The 15,240-nt window shown below is 40.9% G+C and overlaps 5 protein-coding genes across 5 annotated transcripts; 1 reads left to right on the forward strand and 4 right to left on the reverse strand.

Annotated features, from left to right (window-relative positions):
* Positions 1 to 471: 471 nt before the first annotated feature.
* Positions 472 to 1,076, reverse strand: BCR41DRAFT_367708 (hypothetical protein; the record flags this gene model as incomplete). The annotated part of the gene is made up of 3 exons (XM_022026327.1): positions 472 to 536; positions 784 to 826; positions 864 to 1,076. 3 exons carry the CDS (start codon positions 1,074 to 1,076, stop codon positions 472 to 474), a joined length of 321 nt encoding a protein of 106 aa, XP_021885084.1.
* A 145-nt stretch (positions 1,077 to 1,221) lies between these two features.
* Positions 1,222 to 1,696, reverse strand: BCR41DRAFT_392683 (hypothetical protein; the record flags this gene model as incomplete). Its single annotated transcript, XM_022028481.1, has 3 exons — positions 1,222 to 1,320; positions 1,425 to 1,526; positions 1,643 to 1,696. The coding sequence occupies 3 exons, from the start codon at positions 1,694 to 1,696 to the stop codon at positions 1,222 to 1,224; spliced, it is 255 nt and encodes an 84-aa protein (XP_021885085.1).
* Positions 1,697 to 2,034: 338 nt separating this feature from the next.
* On the forward strand, positions 2,035 to 2,882 carry BCR41DRAFT_419153 (thioredoxin-like protein; the record flags this gene model as incomplete). Its single annotated transcript, XM_022029713.1, has 5 exons — positions 2,035 to 2,129; positions 2,256 to 2,276; positions 2,408 to 2,488; positions 2,603 to 2,655; positions 2,774 to 2,882. The coding sequence occupies exons 1-5, from the start codon at positions 2,073 to 2,075 to the stop codon at positions 2,880 to 2,882; spliced, it is 321 nt and encodes a 106-aa protein (XP_021885086.1). The 5' UTR covers positions 2,035 to 2,072.
* A 7,482-nt stretch (positions 2,883 to 10,364) lies between these two features.
* Positions 10,365 to 11,623, reverse strand: BCR41DRAFT_392686 (class I glutamine amidotransferase-like protein; the record flags this gene model as incomplete). Its single annotated transcript, XM_022028482.1, has 6 exons — positions 10,365 to 10,507; positions 10,626 to 10,706; positions 10,810 to 10,850; positions 10,963 to 11,107; positions 11,209 to 11,377; positions 11,456 to 11,623. 6 exons carry the CDS (start codon positions 11,621 to 11,623, stop codon positions 10,365 to 10,367), a joined length of 747 nt encoding a protein of 248 aa, XP_021885087.1.
* A 1,473-nt stretch (positions 11,624 to 13,096) lies between these two features.
* Positions 13,097 to 14,802, reverse strand: BCR41DRAFT_346701 (class I glutamine amidotransferase-like protein). Its single transcript, XM_022022948.1, has 7 exons — positions 14,715 to 14,802; positions 14,294 to 14,624; positions 14,026 to 14,194; positions 13,780 to 13,924; positions 13,640 to 13,680; positions 13,454 to 13,534; positions 13,097 to 13,358 (listed from the first exon to the last, which is right to left on the reverse strand). The coding sequence occupies exons 2-7, from the start codon at positions 14,459 to 14,461 to the stop codon at positions 13,228 to 13,230; spliced, it is 735 nt and encodes a 244-aa protein (XP_021885088.1). The 5' UTR covers positions 14,462 to 14,624; positions 14,715 to 14,802; the 3' UTR covers positions 13,097 to 13,227.
* Between the last annotated feature and the right edge of the window lie 438 nt (positions 14,803 to 15,240).

Consider the following 15,240-nt stretch of genomic DNA (forward strand, 5'->3'; position numbering starts at 1 on the left):
CCACGGTCTTGCGCCCTTTCATGAATATCGAGGGTGGCTATTGGTCCAAAGAGTCCTCTATGAGCTTGTAGTACTCAGTTGACAGCTTTGGAACCACTCTTTGTTTCTTGAAATGGGGTTTGCCTAGGCTCGTACCCATCCCTCTTCACTTTATAAAGGTGACAGAAATTCCATTTCCTTTTTGAGTCACCTAAAGTGAAGGGGCTGGGAAAAAATCTTCGCTTATTAGCTGGTAGCTCAAAAAGGAAAAAAATTGTGCACTTGAGGGAAATTTACTCCGTATATACACAGAATAAAGTTAATAACTGTACTTTTTCCTATAAAAAACACTTTATCGAGTGCATATACGGAAAAATATTCCTTCAAGTGCACAATTTTTTTCCTTTTTGAGCTACCAGCTAATAAGCGAAGATTTTTTCCCAGCCCCTTCACTTTAGGTGACTCAAAAAGGAAATGGAATTTCTGTCACCTTTATAAAGTGAAGAGGGATGGGAACGAGCCTAGGGTTTGCCTATTTCCTGTAACGACTAATATATCTGTAAAAAAAAATAAAAAAATAAAAAAATAAAAAAATAAAAAAATAAAAAAATAAAAAAATAAAAAAATAAAAAAATAAAAAAATAAAAAAATAAAAAAATAAAAAAATAAAAAAATAAAAAAATAAAAAATAAAAAAATAAAAAAATAAAAAAATAAAAAAATAAAAAAAAAAACTCAAATAAACAACATCAACAGCAATAACCCAAGGTGCTATTTAGTACGTGTCATTAAACTTGATCATTACCTCCAGGCGGTTCTTGAATGCATGTGAATGACCCTTCAATTACCTACTATACACATGTGTAATGCTCAGTAGTTGATAACTTTTAAGCAGTATCCGCTGTTGTCTTGAAATATGCAGTAGGAGTGTCCCTTCCATTTACGATGCAGTTCTCTCAAAGTTGGTTCCTCATCTTTGAGGGCAAAGACATTTCCGCCTTGATTAAAAGAGGCTTTATGCATGTCCACAGGTGCATGACTAAGGGTTTTTTCCAGCTTATCGTCGTCGAATTGAAGCCAGGAATAGATGCAGGTCATTTAAGATCTTTATACCTTGGTATTGTTTCCGTCAACGGGCTTGCCAGTGTATCAAAACAAAGTTCATGGCAGTATCGCTGGGAGGGGTCCAATGGTATTATGGGTCTGTCTCATCATTGCTCCCGAGAAGGCACGAAACGCCTCCTCATAATGAGTCATAGGTGTTAGAAAAGCCACCTTTGTGCTCAGAATCTCGAAGGACGACATCGTTGTCGTCTTTACCCTCGGCTTCGACCTCATTAACCTATTGTATTTTGCAAACAATGTTAATAAGCAAGACGAATTATCTTACAAATGTAAGAAGGCATAAAGGTCACATTCATTAGAGCTGCTATCTCAGTTCAATACGGCTTTCTGAGCCTTGAGATCATTGTAGAGTCCTTCGTCATCGGTGTCAGTCAAGTTGATAATTTCTTGATAAATGCCATGCCATAGTGAATGTGATGTTGGCTATTTGGAGTGTTGAGGTGATCTCGATTGAAAATCTAAATGGTAGTTAGTAACTTTGGTCTTTTTTTTTTTGTTTTTTGAATCCTATTTGCTTTTATACATGGCTCTCTCAATACTTGTGAACTATCATTTTTACCTGCTGGAATTATGCAAACGCGACGACGCGCCATTGTCTTCACAACACGTCTAGGCATCAAAAAAAAAAAAAAAAAAAAAAAAAATCCAGCACGACAATATTCAGAACGCGCAGATAAAGCACAAGGTCCCTTGCCTATTTGTTTTCTTCATTGGAACAATGCGACAGATAAACATTGATCTTTACTTTTTTTTTTTACAAAAGCGATTAGGTAATCTAGAATTCAAATCGTTTTTCCCGAAGGGCAAAGGGCAAAGGGCTGTCTATGCTCGTTCAAGGATGGTTAATGTCACGTGGGATGAAGAAGAGGTTTGTTCTTCGCGTCACACGGTTTTTCTTCTTCAATCCCTTAATCCATTTAATTCTTTTTTTTTCTAACCCAAACATCAATTAAACATCTCCAATTCACAATGGCAGAATCTGACAAATTGCAAGCTTTTAATGACACTCTCAAAGAGTCCAAACATGTAAGTCTATATGAACAACAATAGTTATTCTAATAAAATGATAAAAAAAAGTGCTGAACAATACAAAAACTAATTGTTCAAAAATTGTATGTTTCTTTCGTTCTTAATTTATTACTTCATTAACAGGTCGTTGCCTACTTTACTGCTGTAAGGACTTGTTTAATAGATCCATAATATGTTTTTTTTTTTTAATATTGTGATTGGATGGGAAATTATGTTGTTGTTGATGAATAGCTTTCTTCTTTTACATTGTGTGTCTGTGTCGGCCGATCCAATAGCCTTGGTGTGGTCCATGCAAAGCAATCGGTCCCGAGTTTGAAAAACTCGTAGTTGAGTATCCCAATATCAAATTCGTTAAGGTAAATCAAAAAAAAGACATTAGCAATAATTCATAATTTATACATCAACTTTGAATTCGATAGAGGAAGCGAAGTTGACATTTTTTTATTGCTATTCTACTGTTGCTTTAATAGGTCGACGTGGATGACCAAGTTGAGATTGCTCAAGAATATGGAATAAGATCCATGTAAGTTTCTCTCATCTTTGTTTCAGATATCGTCATTATGCATCTTCATAACATCATTTATCTGTTTGCTCGCCTTGTGGTATTACACCTAATGATTGACATCTCCAAACTATCCTAGGCCAACTTTCATTTTCTTCGTGGGCGGCCAAAAGGTTTTTGATCTCGTGGGTGCTAAGACCGATCTGCTTAAAGAAGGGGTTGCTAGGCTCGCTAGCCTCCAGCAGTAGCAAGCTCTATGAAATTTGCCGGGATCATTTTAAGTGACGAGAACAAAATAAGGGTCTTTGCTAAATAAAAAAAGGTTGATTATCGTAAAAACCTCAACGTGGTTTATATATAGATATAGATAGGATGATGAAAAAAAAAAAAAAAAAAAAAAAAAAGAATCTAGTTTTTGCAATCGTGTGGAAGGGAACCCAGGATTGGTTTTATATACGTGTTTGAAAAGAGAAATTTACATATTACACCACTGCACAGATTTCAATAAATACTTCGGGGCATGTTGCTCAAAGCAATCTGCATGTTTATTTGTAAATACCCATTTATTGTGTTGGTGCCAGCGCATGTTTGTTTATGTATCTCCAGCCAATGGCCTTCAGAAGGCTCCATCAACTAATCTACTAGTCTACATGTGCAATACATTCTAATAACTGTTGTTTTGGTACTCAGCAGCCAACTAAGACACTTACTAAATCTTTCCATCTTTCTTTTTTTTCCTCACTCACTGTCACACTTTTTTATTTTTTTCTTTTTTGTCAGCCCTCAAAACCCAGTAAGGGATAGCACACATTCAGGACTAATAAAATGAACATTGCCGTCCATAAACAACGCTACTAACAAACACTCAAATAAAACAACCCTTCTTTCTTTGGAATGAACAGACCACAATCCAAAGGAGTGAACAGAAAGACAACGAGCCATGTTTGGCACAACAAAGACTCCGGCAAGAAGTGCACTCTTGCCAACACAGGCTCTGAGACTCTTCAACTTCTATATGGAGGGCACTCGCACCATGAACGACGACAAGGGCATATTGACAGAACTATGCCTCGATGCTGGCTCTGTACTGGCTCGAATTCAGCAGCCTGCGAGAAAGGCCCTCGCCTCATTGTCTTCAGCTTCTTCAGCTTCGAATGGAGACATGGCATTGCGTCAAGGTATCGCCTTAGCCTACCATGAGCTTGCTCGCTTATTTGAGCATCTGGGCTACTCAGGTGAAGTTCACAGATATGATAGGAAAGCTGAGAAATGGGGATACATCCAAGGAAGCAGCAACAATAACAGCGATAACAGCGGCAGTGGCAACAATACCAACAGTAGCGAGGAAGAAAGCACCAGAACAAGTGGCAGTAGAACTGAGGCAGTTCCAGCACAATTCATTGCAACTATCTCAAAGGATATATTCAATCACGATGAACCTCCAACAATGGTCAGGCACAGCTTACCAGAACCTGGAGCTCACCTGAATAATATCCACCAGCTTACATATTGCCTTAGTCTACTTCCTACTATTCCTGTTCTACCAAATGATCTCAATGAAAATGAAAGGAAGTGGCGCCAGGCCTTATCGAACGATCAGGATGAGTGTAAGCGACTGCATAAACTTGCCTGGGATGTAATTGGGTTATTCGCCAGCGATGAGATCAAGACCGAAGCGACTATTGCTGAGGTCGTGTCTCTGGCCCCAGCTCTTGATCAAGATCAGTTCAGGACACTGCTTATGGCTTTGGTTAATGGGATCGGCCGGAATATGATATTGAAGCCCCATTTACTGGAAGGATTGGCTCAGTTGATCCAGCATGCTCCTCCTGGTTATCTCGACTCGGATGATCTTGTCTTAACTCTCAATACTCTCAGTTCCCGCTTACGAGGCACACATACTCAATCTGATGATCACCTCTGTCGCCTATCTGCTGCTGTCTCAGATGTGCTTGATGCCATGGTCAGTAACCAGGTCAAAGGCCTAAAGCGCGAACAACTCCATGAACCACTTGCAATATACCTCAAGGAGCTGAAAGCCAACTCCGATCCATATTTAGTCTATCAAGCAGCTTATGCCTTCCAAGCTCTACAATATGTTCCAGACAACGAATCAACAGTGCAAGCCATGCTTCGACGGACATCGGCAGTACTCCGAGGAGTGTTTGGAGCATTAGGTGCAGTCAAAAGCTTAGATCTGAAAGTCTTCATGGATGAGATAAGCAACATCCAGAAAGAACTTCCTTCTGTAACAGGCGCCATTGATATGAGTCTGAAAGTATACACTGGTGCAACCTCACTATATGAGGGTGGGACGACATTTAGACAGTGTATGGAAGAAGGACTTAGCTTTAGTCACAAGTCAGCATGGTATCCAGCACTGCGTGGAGCTGATGCACTACTCCAGAGAGGCGAGTTCACTAAGTTCAAGACTCTTGTGTGTGAAGCACCCTGTCGAAATGAAGCAGCATTCCAATGGGGATTATGTCAGAGACTAGGATGGATCGCGGCTGATACACGGTGGACCATAAATACTCGACAAGATGCCATCACATTTCTAGGAGAGATCTACAAGAATGACCAAGAATGGAGTGACCATGAACATGTCAAACAATGGATCATACACATCCTTAGTAGGCTATCTTCATTATCACCAGATTTCCTACAAGGTGTGTGCTTCATTCTTTTCTGTATATATGGCTGATGAAAGCGCTGGCAGCACCCTGCATATGGTGATTAACTCATTTGTTACATACATCCTCTTTCCCGCTTTTACTTTCAGCCATAGCTGCTCTCTTGAATGATCTTAAGACGGATGGAGACGTCAAAAAACGAGAACTATATAAGAAATGCCTCCAGGAGTCAATGATCCAACACTCCTTCATCTCCACACTTACTCCATCTACAGCTTCACATTTACTTGGCCGCGCGCAAAAGAGGCCTGATGTCGAGGATAGTCTACGGCAACTAAAAAAACACCGGATTGAGGTTGGAAATGACCAAGAGTTCTACATCCCACAATATGCTAAAGCAAGCCCTCAAGCAAAGGATGACAAGTTATTCTTACTGATGAACAAGGTGAAACAGTTTCTGAATAGTAATCAGAAAGTGCTACTTGTCCAAGGAGATTCAGGAGTAGGCAAGTCCACATTCAACCGCACTTTGGAGCGCACGCTCTGGGATGCATACCAGAAGGGAGATGGTCGGATCCCATTGTTTATTAATCTTCCAGCCATCGACAAGCCAGAAAAGCAGCTAGTCGCGAAGCAGTTGCGAGACTATGGCTTTACAGATCCACAGATCAAAGAACTGAAGACGAATCGGTCATTCATCCTGATATGCGATGGATATGACGAGAGCATGCAGACCAATAATTTGTATGTAGCCAACCGGTTGAACCAGCCTGGAGAATGGAAGGTCCAGATGGTGATTAGCTGTCGCAGTGAGTACCTTGGATTGGACTATCGAGATCGCTTCCAACCTATGAATCGCAATCACCAAGCGGATGTTGGATTGCTTGAAGAGGCTGTGATCATGCCATTCTCTGAGACTCAGATCGACGATTATATCGAGCAATATGTCGATACCATGGATCCAATGTGGCATGCGGAGGACTACCGGCGTGCTCTCAAAATAGTACCCGGCTTACATGACCTTGTGAAGAACCCATTCATGCTATCGATGTCGCTACAAGTTCTACCACGTATGGTAGATCCAAATCAAGACATCTCCAACACCAAGATCAAACGTGTCATACTGTATGACCAGTTCGTTGAACAGTGGCTCGAACGAGGCAAGAAACGACTAGGCGAGACACTAAGGCCAGAAGATAAAAGAATGTTTCACAAACTATTGGATGAAGGGTTTGCACACAATGGGATCAAGTACCTTACGGAGCTAGCTGCAGCGATCTATAAGCATCAGGACGGCAACCCAGTCGTGGAGTACTCATCATACAAAGACAAGAACACATGGAAAGAAAGGTGCTTTAGCAACGAGAATGGAAGGAACTTACTACGCGATGCTTCTCCCTTGAACCGTACAGGCAATCAGCATCGGTTTATTCATAAATCTATTCTCGAGTACAGCCTTGTACGTGCGATCTTTGAGCCACAACTAGCAATGAGCGCTTCTGCAAAGGATGGAGAAGGAAAGGCAACAGCTTCAACCTCTCGTCGACAGAGCGTTAGCTCAATGTATAGTTTTGAGGGCATGAAGATCAGTGAAGACGAGCAGGAAGTCGATCCAGCCAAAGTTGATGAGAGATCACCTTTGGTATGGAGAAGCTTTGTAGATGAGCCATCTATTCTTCAATTCCTGGAGGATCGTGTCTGCCTTGAGCCAGCATTCAAGCAGCAACTGTATACATATGTAGAGCTCTCAAAGAGCGATAGCAAGTGGCGGATAGCAGCAGCCAATGCGATGACAATCTTGGTTCGAGCAGGCGAACCATTCATCGGGACAGATTTGCGAGGCATCCAGATTCCAGGAGCAGATCTCAGCCGTGGTATTTTTGAGTATGCTCAGCTTCAGGGAGCAGATCTGAGGAGGGTCAACTTAAGGAAATGTTGGCTTCGTGAAGCAGACTTGAGTGGGGCAAAGATGGCAGGTGTGCAGTTTGGTGAATGGCCACTGATGGAAATAGGTGGCAAAATATTGGCTGGAGCAGCTTCATCTGATGGCAAGACAGTTGCTGCAGGTATCATAAATGCACCAGATGAGCCATATAAATATTCAATCGCCATGTATGACATATCAACACGGAAGAAGCTTCTAGCTCTGGGGACCGATGCAACTGTCTACGTATTGTTATACTCGCCAGACAGCCGCTATATCGCCTTCTGGCATACTGCTGAAAAAAAAGTTTCGGTTTGGGATACAATATCAGGAGGATTGATTTCGTTAGACCATACAGAGAGAACTGGCCGTGTAGTGTATTCGCCAAGCGGAGATCATCTTGCAGTGGGTAGTGAGTCGTCAGTGTGGGTGTGGAACACCCAATCAGGCTTGCTCAAATACACATTGGAGGGTCATACTGATACTGTGGAGTCTGTGGCATATTCACCTGATGGACTTCATATCGCGACTGGTAGCCGTGACAAGACATTCCGACTGTGGGATGCGATATCAGGGCAGCAGTTGATGGTGATGGATCATGAGTCTGCTGTTCTGGAAATTCTATATTCACCTAATGGCCAGCAATTCATAGTTCATAATGCAAAGAGTTATCGCCTGCAAGTGTGGGATGTTGCATCACTTCAAAAAAAACTCGACTTGAAGCATGAATCCTTCATCGCAGGCACCCAGTATTCACCTAAAGGAAGATTCGCTTCAATCAGCAATCAGAAAGTATATCAATGGGATATGCAAACAGGAAAACCTCTCCATATTCTTGAAGGACCTTCCGATCAGATCACTCGCCTAAAGTATTCACCAAACGAAGAACAGATAGTCGCTTGCGTTAGTGACTACACAATATGGATTTGGAACACGATATCAGGGCAACTCATAAATATACTTTATGGTCACTCTCGTGTAATAACGTATTTGACATATTCACCAGACAGTCAGCAAATTGTATCCTTAAGCTTGGATAAGACGATACGCTTTTGGGATACTCGACCACAACAATCTAACCATGGCTCACATGGCCATTTGGCAATGATCCGGAACATTAGGGCCTCACCAGATGGGAGGCAGATAGCTTCAATCACTGAGGATGCTACAGTACGCTTGTGGGATGTACGGACAGGATACTCAACCCATACTTTACAGAGCAGCAATATGATTAGAGGCGAAATTATGTATTCACCGGATGGTCAGTTGCTTGCTTCCTCATATAAGTCAGGGGCCTACCTTTGGAATGTTCAAACAGGTCAAATCGCCCACACCTTGGAGCTCCAAGACAACGGCCTCTGGTGGTTTGATTTCTCACCTATTGGCCACCAAATTGCCTCTGTTCATGAGTCTGGAGAGATAAATATATGGGATACACAAACAGGAACGCTTTCCTACACTCTACAGAGCAATGGTGTGTTTCCTTTGTATGCGGAATTTTCACCTGATGGTTGTCAGCTCGCTTCGTGTAGCGCGGAAGACGATACTCTCAGAGTCTGGACTGTTCATTCATGGAATCTTCAATATGCAGTAAAGCTCGAAGTAGAAAGCTACTTTTTTGAATACACACCTGACAGTCGAAAGATTGTAATCTACCCCTGCCAATTCGATATGTGTCTGCAAGTACTAAATGCAGAGACAGGTGAGCGCTGTTACATAGCGCAGAGTGAAGGCTGTAGAGGAAGAGCGGCATTTTCACCATGTAGTCGATGGATGGCTTTTGGGCCAAGTGATAAAATCTTAGTGATTGATTTGGAATCGGGAGCAGTGCTGCATAGGCTTGAAGGCAATACCTATAAGATCGTTGCGATATCTTATTCGCCTGATGGAAGGTATTTTGCCTCATCTAGTTCTAATGGATCGGTACAAGTGTGGGACTCAGAGACAGGCCAGCGTTTGGTTGAAATCTTATCTGAAGATGGGATTGTTAAGGCGTTTGTATGGAATATCTTTGAAGGAGGCTACTTTCTGGTCACAGGATGTGCAGATGGCCTTATTCGGATGTGGCAGATTGTGCAGGAGAACAATCAATATCAGTATTACTTGAAATGGAGCACCAAACAAACAACTCTTAATGCTCGTAACACAGTTATTCAAGATGTAGTTGGATTGGATGAAGTCAACAGAGAGCTCCTGAAGCAACGAGGAGCTATAGACGAGCAATCCCTTTCATTGGTCACACAAGAGACATCTCAGTATATTGAAGCGACGCCACCAATGACATCCAACTCCAAGGCTTTCTCCAGTCAAGTGGATTATCATCAAGACCCAGTGGAAACAGATTCAGAGGAAGTGATTTTGAGAGAAGGGATATCGCTGACACCACCAACAGGGCCAAGTAGATCGATCAAAGACTATAAGTTCAAATACAGCTTGTGCAGCAAATGTAATTTTGCACATGTCATTTCATGCAGACCTCACGGCTGAAAAGATCAATAAATAAGGCACCATTAGACTTAAAATTGAAAGGATGTTTGTGTCTTTTGAATAAAGTCTTGTCGAAAGTGGTTTTTATGATTATAGAGCCAAATATGACACAAAATAGTTTAAGCTAATACATTTTCCTTCAAGTTCGTGCTTTGGAATATGTTTTATCCTTCTCGAAAAAGAGCAGAGTGGGAGCAGACTTGGCATCCCTTTGTTAACGTTTCTTCCTTTTCTTTTGTTTAATTTGTATCATATGCGCCATCTTTTACGGATGTCAATTCATCCATTTTTATGAACAATTTCACTGCGTATTTATTCATAATAACCCATTGTCCATCGGAACAAGAGCCTTAAGTCAGCTCTATAATGAAGCTGCTGACAGGCCAAGTCCCATCTAGGCATAAACAAAAAAAAAAAAAAAAAAAAAAACATAAGGAATTGTATTAAGCAAAAAGAGTAAGTAGACTAGCGAATCTCGATATAGCACATTAAAGAGACATGATTGCCATTGAGGAGTTACGCGAGGGGGAGGGAGACGACACTTATGTTGCTTTATTCATCCATGCAAAGGTTAATGTTATTCCCTATCTTTCTTTTTTTTTTTTTTTTTATAAATATACATATGGCTCTTACGCTTCTCGCACATGAACATCCTCCACAGATCCATCATTTAGCCAAAGGCCACTTCAAGAACGAGTATATGGGTACAGGTCGGCAAAAGGATCGTCATTCGCATCTTTATGCCAGGAGTATTCAATAAAGTTGGAAACATTCTGTGCATTCGCAAGGCTTGTAAACTCTGAGAGTATGTAGAGAGCAGCATCCATGCCTAATTATTGATATTAAAGCATATATCAGTTAACATCACTTTACATTATAATGCCAATACTCAGGTACAAATGATTGTGTTCTAGCTATCGCTTAATTAAGTCCCCTGTCCACTGTACCAGCAGATACTCCTGAAGAGGTGACATATTTCCCATCTTGAACCCAGCGTGCTCGCTTAATCCAGTTGACCTTCGCATCTTCTATAGTATAAAGAGTGAAGCCCATGTCAGTCAAGTGGACGGCGTCTATCGGACACTATCCAATCAAATCACTACATCAATCAGGAAAAGAAAAAAGAGCTACCTGAATTTTTTACGACCCATTCGAAATCCATCTTATTGGTACTATTTATAATGGATGAAGGGCATTCAAGGTGGTTAGTATTATAGCTTCATTTAGACTGCTAGTAAAAAAAAAAAAAAAAAAAAAAAAGTGGCGCCTTCAATAGGCTCGTACGTCATATTGTAACCATCCATGAGGTCGGTCTTGGCTAACACCGCAGATCCAACACAGACAGTCATTGTCCAGGTCGATTCCTTGACACGCTTAGTGACCTGCCGCATAATCTTTGTAGAGTTCATAACAGGAATAATCCCGGGACCTTTTTATGACAAAGAGGCAAAGGGTGTTGAATTAGAAAAAACAAGGAAATAGACATTTAAATATTTTAACACCTAATAAAAGATATCACATCTGTTTTACCTCCAGGGATAAAGAACAAGTCCATCTTGGGTGCATTGCTGAGAGTATACTTGGGAGTGAGTAACACACTTTGTGCAGTCTTGACAGGCTTCAGAGAAGTTCCGATAAAATTAATCTTGATGTCAAGGTTGTTAAAAGGCGCACCGAAAATCTCCATTGGGCCTGTAATCTGTAAGAGCGGTTAGAATAGTTAATAGAAAAAAAGAGACACAGGTAAGTTCAGTCTATTTTTTTTTACAGCACTTACGTCTAACAACTCTGCATTGTCGAAAATAAAAGCACCGAGTTGGATTGTACCCATATCCTTGGGAACCTTGGGGAAAGGGCCATGGTACGCAGCGTCACTCAAAAGTGAAAAAGCGACATTGATTGAGGTGGCAATAAGGAAGATGGAAAACGAACTAAAGTGCTTCATTGTTGGGGAAATAGTCGGCTGTAGAGTTGAGTACTGCTTTTACTTGATTATTTGGTTGATTGCTTGATTGTCTGTTGTCTACGAGGAGGGATGACCAGTTATTTATACTATCTCGTTAGACATAATAGTTTCTTCATCTACTTGAATGAATAACACTCTTGTTGTTACGCCTTGATCCTTACAACCATTTGTCTGCGACCTGCACAGTACTGACATCGTACTGCCGATAAAAGAAAAAAAAAATTGAAGAACAAAAGAATGACAGGAAGAATGAAAGGAAGCGAGCGCCGCATCGGCAATAATTTCTAATTTCATGCATCATTATATTAGCTTGTTTCCGAAGCATGCTCCGAGAGCGACCTCATTGGTGACCTTGTCATTTTTGACAAACCCTCATTTGGGAGTGCTACAATCTCGCTGCGCTGTAATCTAATCGAGTGTGTGAATGTTTCACAATAACTTCATCAATTGTTGGCGTCGTATTCAAATTGACTAATCGATGGCACGTTGTCACACTCAAAAAAACCCTCTGCGGCCCGCGCTTTTTTTTTTTTTTTTTTTTTTTTTTTTGCTTTTCCTCTCTCATAAAGGCATCACGAAAACTGGTTGGGGTCCTTGGCCTGTCCAAAGGAGCAGTAATAATAATAGTAATAGTAATTTGTCATTTGTTTATTTGTTCCTCCAATAAAGGAAGTTGTCTCGATCAGTACAGGTACGGAAGCCTCCTATTTTCTTGAACGTCCTTGCAAAGCACTTTGCTTTCTGTTGCTACCGATCAATAATGAAAATTCCAGTGAGAAGCGATCCGGTAAATGTGTCTTTCTACGTCACAATACAATGCAATGATAAAACAAACGGTGATGATGGGTTATGGATTGAAATCGGATGCCATCAGACAACGTGTTCTTTTATTCTGAATGAGAGAGAGGATGGGCCCATTGAGCCTTGTCCATAGAGTCAAAAAAATAATCTAACGTTCCAGTGTGAGAATAAAATGAGTCATTTTTATTGGTTCATCCGTTCTGTTTCTTCTACTTCCTCTCCTTTGATTCTTAGCCGATCCTGGAGTGCTTACATAATTATGTTGATGACTTCGCAGAAAGCTAGTGACCTTGCCAACCAATATGTTATAATACTTTTGGTATCATTTCTCGATATACCACACAAATATGCCTTGGCTTATTGCTGATTTCCTCCCCATGGTATACAATATGCGACCTCTACGCTGATCGGGACGCGTAAGTCATGGTGGTGTTAGGATGTAAATGGGGAAGGAGGAGGAAGTGTTTGGATATGGCATTCTGTCTTTCGAGGAAGATCAATGAAATGGGACGGAAGAAGCTGCACTAAGAAGCGAAAAGAGTAAGCAGACTGGCGAACCTCGATGTAGCATGTCAAAAGATGCGATTGACATGGAGGAGTTGTGTGAAGGAAAAGCTTATAGTGGGACGACATTTTAAATTTCTTTATTGTTTCCTGTTTTTTTTTTTTTTCTCCTTTATATATATAGCCCCTACGCTGCTCGTACATGGACATCCTCCACAGATCCATCATTTGATATAGAGGCTCGCGAGCATCATTCAAGGGCCATTTCAAGAACGAGTTTAGGGATACAGATCAGCAAAAGGATCATCATTCGCGTCTTTATGCCAGGAGTATTCAATAAAGTTGGAAACATTCTGCGCATTCGCAAAGCTTGTAAACTCTGAAAGAATGTAGAGAGCAGCATCCATGCCTAATTATTGATATTAAAGTATATATTAGTTAACATCACTTTATACTATTATGTCAATGCTCAGGTATAAGCGATCAAATTCCTGTCCACTGTACCAGCAGCTACTCCCGAAGAGGTGACATATTTCCCATCTTGAACCCAGCGTGCTCGCTTAATCCAATTGATATTCATGCCCTCTAAAGTGTGGAGAGTAAAGTCCATGTCAGTCAAGTGAACACTATCTATCGGACACTGTCCAATCAAACCACTACATTAGTGGAGAAAAAAAACCCCCAAATTACTTGAATTGTCTACGATCCTTTGGAAAGCTGCCTTATTGGTACTATATATAATGGATGAAGGGTACTCAGAGTGGTTAGTATTATAGCTTCATTTAAACTGCTAGTAGGAAAAAAAAATGTTGCTTTCAGTAGACTCGTACGTCATATTGTAACCATCCATGAGGCCGGTCTTGGCTAACACCGCAGATCCAACACAGACAGTCATTGTCCAGGTCGATTCCTTGACACGCTTAGTGACCTGCCGCATAATCTTTGTAGAGTTCATAACAGACGCAATCCCAGGGCCTTTTATGACAATGACGACAAAAGATGTTATATTAGAAGAAAGCAAGGAAATAGATACGCCAATAACTCAATAGCTAATAGAGAGTCTCATTTCTATTTACCTCCAGGAATAAAGAACAAATCCATCTTGGGTGCATTGCTGAGAGTATACCTAGGAGTGAGTAACACGCTGTGTGCAGTCTTGACAGGCTTCAGAGAGGTTCCGATAAAATTAACCTCGATGTCAAGGTTGTTAAAAGGCGCACCGAAAACCTCCATGGGGCCTGTGATCTATAAGAGCGGTTGTAACCATTAAAGAAAAAGGAAACGTGTCAATTACAAAATACATTCCTGGTCACGTAAAATAAAAGACGGATAAAGGCCACTTACGTCTAGTAAATCTGCGTTGTCAAAAATAAAGGCACCGAGTTGGATTGTACCCATATCCTTGGGAACCTTGGGGAAAGGGCCATGGTACGCAGCGTCACTCAAAAGTGAAAAAGCGACATGGATTGAGGTGGCAATAAGGAAGATGGAACACGAATTAAAGTGCTTCATTGCTGGGAAGTAGTCAACTGTAGAGCTGGGTGTTGCTTTTGTTTGATTTTCTGTTGTCTGTGGGGAGGGATGGGCGGTTATTTATACTATCTCATTAGATATTGCTGCGTACTTCATGTAACGTTTGTCCACAACCTCATTAAAGAAATGTGCTATTTCAAATCTAAAAAGTATACATATTCGTGTTACACTCGTGTATTACCATATCCAATATGGATACTTTGGATACATGTTCAACATGGATATGTCTTACCCATATCACTCATAGACATATATGTAGTTATGTTTTTGGCACCTCTTTGATAATAACTTCGATAAATGCTCCATGAGTGGGGTGTGTAGAACATCTTATTCCCGCTTACTTTACAATTTGTCTACTCATCCGTTAAAAACTTTTCAGACATAAAAGCCTCTTCTTCATTTTCTTGAGCGAATAATACTCTTGGCGTTAAGTCTAGATCCCTCATTTCCGCAGCCATTTGTTTGCGGCCCGCACAGTGTTGGTATCGTATCACCCGCAGAAAAAAAAAAAAGAAAAAACGAAAGAAAGCGCCACATTAGCATAATTTCATGCATCATTTATTAGCTTGTTTCCAAGACATGCATCGAGAGCGACCTCATTGGTTACCTTGTCATTTTTGACAAACTCAACTTTGACATACTTTGACAAGTGCTTTAGTGTACATGTCATGTAAGGAGTGTTACAATCTCGCTGCGCTGTAACCTAATCAAATGTATGAATGTTTCACAATACTCCGAAGCGATGGCACGTTGTCACA

This window comes from Lobosporangium transversale (genome assembly GCF_002105155.1).
Source record: "Lobosporangium transversale strain NRRL 3116 chromosome Unknown BCR41scaffold_4, whole genome shotgun sequence".
Lineage (NCBI taxonomy): Eukaryota > Fungi > Mortierellomycota > Mortierellomycetes > Mortierellales > Mortierellaceae > Lobosporangium > Lobosporangium transversale.